The sequence below is a fragment of the Podarcis filfolensis genome, assembly GCF_964270895.1.
Source record: "Podarcis filfolensis genome assembly, contig: HAP1_SCAFFOLD_487, whole genome shotgun sequence".
In the NCBI taxonomy this organism is placed as follows: Eukaryota; Metazoa; Chordata; class Lepidosauria; order Squamata; family Lacertidae; genus Podarcis; species Podarcis filfolensis.
Window position 1 is genome coordinate 1 of NW_028149196.1, and position 5716 is coordinate 5716.

Consider the following 5716-nt stretch of genomic DNA (forward strand, 5'->3'; position numbering starts at 1 on the left):
CGTAACCCCCGCCGGTGCAATACTCCTGAAACTAAAAGCGCGAACACACTCCTCCTGAAATTGTTTCTTCCTTCCTCCCTTCTTGCAGATCTGCGTCATGGAGTGCGAAGGGAAGCTGCTCTCCAGCGCCACCTGGGGGCTGTGCAGCAAAGCCACCGGCGGCAAAGCTCCTTTGCCCCTCGACCTCGACAGCCTGGAAGACGATGCCAGCCAGCCCTTGGAGATGTGGGACGGCAGCCTGCGGCCAAGCAGAGGCGGCCTGAAACGTCTCGGCAGCCTGGCCCGGGCGGTGGACCTCGACAAGGCCGGGGGCGAGAAGGGGGTGTCCAAGACGAGCGGCCTCTTCCGGCAAGCGGAAGGTGGAGATGGCGACGGGGTCCAAGCTCTGCTGAGGGACTTGCCGGCCCAGCTCGACATACCGAAAGGGGTGAGCGGCTTCCTGAGCAGGCCGTTCGGTTACGAGCCGGTAGGGGAGGCCGGAGTCCAGGAGCTCCAGAAGCGGTTCGGGGGCTTCATTGGGGTCCGGAAGTCTGCTCGGAAGTGGCACAACCAGAAGCGGTTCAGCGAGTTCCTGAAGCAGTACTTGGGGATGTCTCCGCGATCCGTCGAGTACGATGGCCTAGCCGACGACCCGAAAGAGCAGAACGAGATCTAGGCAGGCGGATGGACTCCCCCCCTTCGCGGCGTTCCCGTTTTCTTTCTCGTACCGCCAACTTATAGTGAATTGGTTCAGGTCTGCCGAAGCCTAAGGAGTCAACCCCGTAGCTTCCGATTTAGTCCCTTTCCGTTCTCGTTCTGTTTATCGTCGTTCCCACATTTGCCGTCCCAGACCGGGAGTTGAGGCTGCTTGCAAATGAAAATACGAAGCGTGGATAGAATGCGAAGAGCTAAAAAGATATGAGAGATAAGCAGTTGAGCTCTGACAGAATTAAAAGACTGTGAAAAGATAAGATGGTGGAAACAGCCAAGTGCTATTAGCAGCCCTTCTTCGAACAAACAATTCCCAAAGGCCTGTTGGAATGAAACGGTCTTCACCTGCAGGTGGAAGAGCAGGGAGAAGGGAGCCTGTCTAGCCTCACTAGGGATGGAGTTCCAAAGTTGCCCAGGAAGAGGAGCCACCACCGAGAAGGCCCTGTCCTACGTCCCCACAAAGCACGCCAGTGAGGGTGGCAGGACCAAGAGAAAGGCCTCCCCTGAAGATCTCAGAGACTGGGCATGTTCATATGTGGGAATATGGTCTGTCAGGTTGCCTGGACCTAAGCCATGTAGGGCTTTATATTGATTTATTGATTTGTTGATTTGTTGATTTGTTGATTTGTTGATTGATTGATTGATTGATTGATTGTACTCCAGATGTTTTTGGTCTATGAATCCCATCACCCCCAGCCAGCACTGTTAGAGGTGACCCAAGACACCCCTTCCACATCTGTAAGCAATCTATATTTTAGTGTGTTGGCACCTACACCTTTGGAACTCCCTGCCAATTGAGATCAAACAGGCGCCTTCAAAGTACTCTTTTCAGTATCTGCTAAAAACATTTTTGTTGAGCCAAGCCTGCCAGTTATCTAAAATGCTGTTTTAAGAAGAAGAAGAAAAATTATTGCTGGTTTTAATTTTTTAAAAATGTTTTGTTTTCCCCTTTTTTAAAAAATAGGTTTTTGTTCTTTTTTGCAAACTGCTTTCGGTTTTATTTCGTTTTTACAATCAAAGGTATATAATTTTTATGTAATTAATTAATTAATTAAAACATCGGGGTGGGGGGCGCACCAGGTTTAGGAAGGCCGTTGTGATTGTGTAGGCAACTTATTGACATCTATATAAACCTCCTTGGGATATTTATAGAATCACAGAACTGTAAAGTTGGAAGGGACCCCGGGGGTCATCCAGACCAACCCCCTGCAATGCAATGCAGGAATCTCAACTAAAGAATCCCTGATAGCTAGAAATGAAGAAAGGCTGTGGTTTCTGGCTTGCAACTTTGATATTTGTTCTATTTTAGCACCAGAATTTATTGGGACCGAGTCAAAATCCTGGATTATGTTCCCAAAACGAGGTTGACATCTTTGGATTGGCAGTACTGTGGTGTTTGTGGATATTTTGTTCCCCCTTCCTCATCCCTCTCCATCTTTCTCTCTCTCCCTATGGCATGCATTTTGTCAAAGCCGCTGTCTATGGGCTGTCACTTTCAAAGGTGTATTTTTGTAATTACAGGGGTGAGGAGCCAATGAGACTCCCGTTGCCCCCTTCCTCTGCCCTGCCTGGTAACAATCGTCTCCGGAAAAGACCGCATGACTGAAAATTAGCAATGTAGCGAGAGCTGGGCGCACCTCCTTCTGTTAACCATTGAATGTTCAAAAACAGGGGAAATGAGACGCGAAACCCTGTTCTTTTTAATTGTTGCAGACGCCAAGATTCCTCCATTAAACTTGTACATAGCAAAAAGAAAAAAAGAGAAAAGATTAATAAATTACTTTTCTATTTCTACTGTAACGTTGTGGTCAGCACACAGTCAATGAGCATGGCGCTAATGTGCTACCTGGGCGTATTCTCCACCCACACCCCTGTGTCTGCCCTGGCCACCCCACTCGCTCAAGTCTCGGGCAGAGATATGAGTCAGAGGCCTGCCTTGCAGACTTGGCGCTCACCCGTGGCTCACTCGAACTCGCTCCCCAACTTTCCTGAGCGGCAGGAAATTTCAAAGGAACTTTTAGGATCTTTTTCCATGCATGGGGGGGACTTAACGGGTTGTTTTTGCAGCACCTTTGTATTTTCACACTAAATTTGGCACAAGTGAGGGGTGTCAGAAAGGCGAAAGCCCAGGATGGTAAAATGCGTGTGCCAAAAACATTTGAAAAGAGGAAGATCACGCACAGGTGTCAGAGCTGCCCAAGGTCCCAGCTCACAAAGGACCAACGCCGCTTCGTTGTTAAGTAAGGAAGTCTTTATTGAAGTTCAGTTTCACTTCCAGAGCCGCAGCGTGCAGCTCTACGTCTCAAACTCTAGACCGCTGAAGCTCCGTCTGAGTCTCCTCCCCCCAGACACCAGTTTAAGACTCTAGCCTTACTCCACCTCTTCCTCTGTTCTTTCCGCCTCTGGTTCCGCCTGTCCGTCGGGGTCTCGCCCTTTCTAGACTCTTCTGACGCTGAATCCCCTGAGCCTTCCCCCTCCCTCCGGTGGGCTTTAGGAGCTGGTTCCCCATCCGGGTCTCCTGCTGTCCCCCGCGCCTGTACATTTGAACTTGGCGCGCGCGCCCAGCCAGCAACTTTCCTCCTGACCGTTTCCCTGCTGCTGTCACTGCTTCCCCCTTCGGGGAGGCTAGCTGCAACTCACCTCCCCTCCTTTGGAGGCATGGTCAGCCCTGACTCACTTTCTCTCCCCGCTGGAGGAGACGCTGGCCCTGACACATGTGACTCTTCCCCCCCACTACGCTCTGGTGGGGAAACTGGTCCCAATCTCCCACTGCTGCTTTGGGGTTCCCCTCTGTCTCCTTGTTTCTGGTGCGTCCCCCCTGGGACCCCCCTTGCCCTGACCATAGGCGCCCCCTTCTGGGAATCTTCTGATTCGCTGGAGAAACTCATGGAATCTCTTGGGCCACTGTCATACTCCCCTACGCTGCCCTCGGATTCTTCCCCTTCGCTCTCCATTTCCTCTCTCCCCTGTGCTCCTGCTCCTGAGCCCCTGACAACAGGTATTTATACAATAATGTCAGGTGCCTCTGAGCTAATATGGGCAAACTGGAGTACTTAAAGATGGGCATAGACCAAGGGTCAGCAAACCTTTTCAGCAGGGGGCCGGTCCACTGTCCCTCAGACCTTGTGGGGGGCCAGACTATATTTTGGGGGGGGGGAATGAATGAATTCCTATGTCCCACAAATAACCCAGAGATGCATTTAAAATAAAAGGGCACATTTTACTCATGCAAAAACACGCTGATTCCTGGACCGCCTGCAGGCCGGATTGAGAAGGCGATTGGGCCGCATCCAGCCCCCGGGCCTTAGTTTGCCTACCCATGGCATAGACAAACCCTAGCAGAATGGAAAGAGCCAGTGGGACACAATTATCTCTGTCCCAATCTCTAAGAGCTCCCAGGGGCTCCAGAAATTGCCCACAGTTCAGCTACCTAGGAACGAAGCTCAGAGGAGACTGCAGTGTCTTTAGGATATATGGTTATATTTACACATATGTACAACCGGAGCCTGGGGACACGGGTGGCATGTGGGTTAAACCACAGAGCCTAGGACTTGCTGATCAGAAGGTCGGCGGTTCGAATCCCCACGACGGGGTGAGCTCCCGTTGCTCAGTCCCTGCTCCTGCCCACCTAGCAGTTCGAAAGCATGTCAAAGTGCAAGTAGATAAATAGGTACCGCTCCGGCGGGAAGGTAAACGGCATTTCCGTGCGCTGCTCTGGTTCGCCAGAAGCGGCTTAGTCATGCTGGCCACATGACCCGGAAACTGTACGCTGGCTCCCTCGGCCAGTAAAGCGAGATGAGCGTCGCAACCCCAGAGTCGGCCACGACTGGACCTAACTGTCAGGGGTCCCTTTACCTTTACAACCTGAGCCTAAGATGGAGGGGTTCCAAGCAATGACACCCTAATAGATCTTGCTTCTCCATTAACCACAGCTTTGGACCCAGCACAGAGCAAGGAAGTCTCTGTGTCTCCCGCTTCCAGTCTGCTTTCAGCTCAGTTCACACCCCAAAACTCTGGCTCGTCTCCTCCTACCTGGCAGCTAGGTGAGGTGGGAGAGACCTACTCATTTGTTTTGCTGCACAGAGCAGCTTTATTGGGTTTGCTCATCGTGGTGCTTAACAAGTTAGGCAAAACCATTACCTGGACAAAGGGACTGGTTCTACCTCCACAGATATAGGATCACAAGAACTGGAAGGGTCAGGGCATACTGGGCCCCAGGGGTAATTTAGTACAGTGGTACCTCAGGTTACATACGCTTCAGGTTACAGACTCCGCTAACCCAGAAATAGTGCTTCAGGTTAAGCACTTTGCTTCAGGATGAGAACAGAAATTGTGCTCTGGCAGCGCGGCGGCAGCAGGAGGCCCCATTAGCTAAAGTGGTGCTTCAGGTTAAGAACAGTTTCAGGTTAAGAACAGACCTCCAGAACGAATTAAGTACTTAACCCAAGGTACCACTGTACTGGCAAAGTACTGGTGTCCCCCAGACCAAAATGTTACCCTGAATGTCCTTCAGTTGAGCCTCTTCACCGAAAACTAGAAAGTGGCCAATGGAAATTAGAAGCTGGTTAGGTATCCTGGAAATCAGAGGCTGATTAGGTTAACTTCTCTGTTCTGGGAAAACTGGTGGAAGACAGCGCTCACTAAGCATATGAAGAACAAGCCTTGTTGAAACGGAAGCAGCATGGCTTCCACAAGGATAAGTCGTAGCTGGCTAACTTTTTTTTTATTTATTTTTTTAAAGATATTTATTGGAGTTTTACAAAAACATAAATTTAAAAGATCATATAAAAAGAAAGAAATACAATAAAAGAAACATAGAAAAATACATAAAATAAGAAAAAGAAGAATAAAAACAAATCCATTTTTGTAACCCTAATTCATTATCTTATTTCCTTGGCCTCCTCACACCTCCCCTTTTTGTATCCCCATTTAAATAATCAAATCAGCAAATCCTTACCCTCTTTCGTTTATCTTAACTCTATATCTTAACATATTATAACTCTATATTTTCATCCATTTTCAGTTC

At 49.5% G+C, this 5716-nt stretch overlaps 1 protein-coding gene across 1 annotated transcript; it reads left to right on the top strand.

The window, feature by feature from the left end:
• The first annotated feature begins 93 nt into the window (after window positions 1–93).
• PNOC (prepronociceptin) lies at window positions 94–1314 on the top strand. The gene has a single exon (XM_083631831.1). It carries the CDS (start codon window positions 98–100, stop codon window positions 653–655), a length of 558 nt encoding a protein of 185 aa, XP_083487957.1. The 5' UTR covers window positions 94–97; the 3' UTR covers window positions 656–1314.
• Window positions 1315–5716: the final 4402 nt, after the last annotated feature.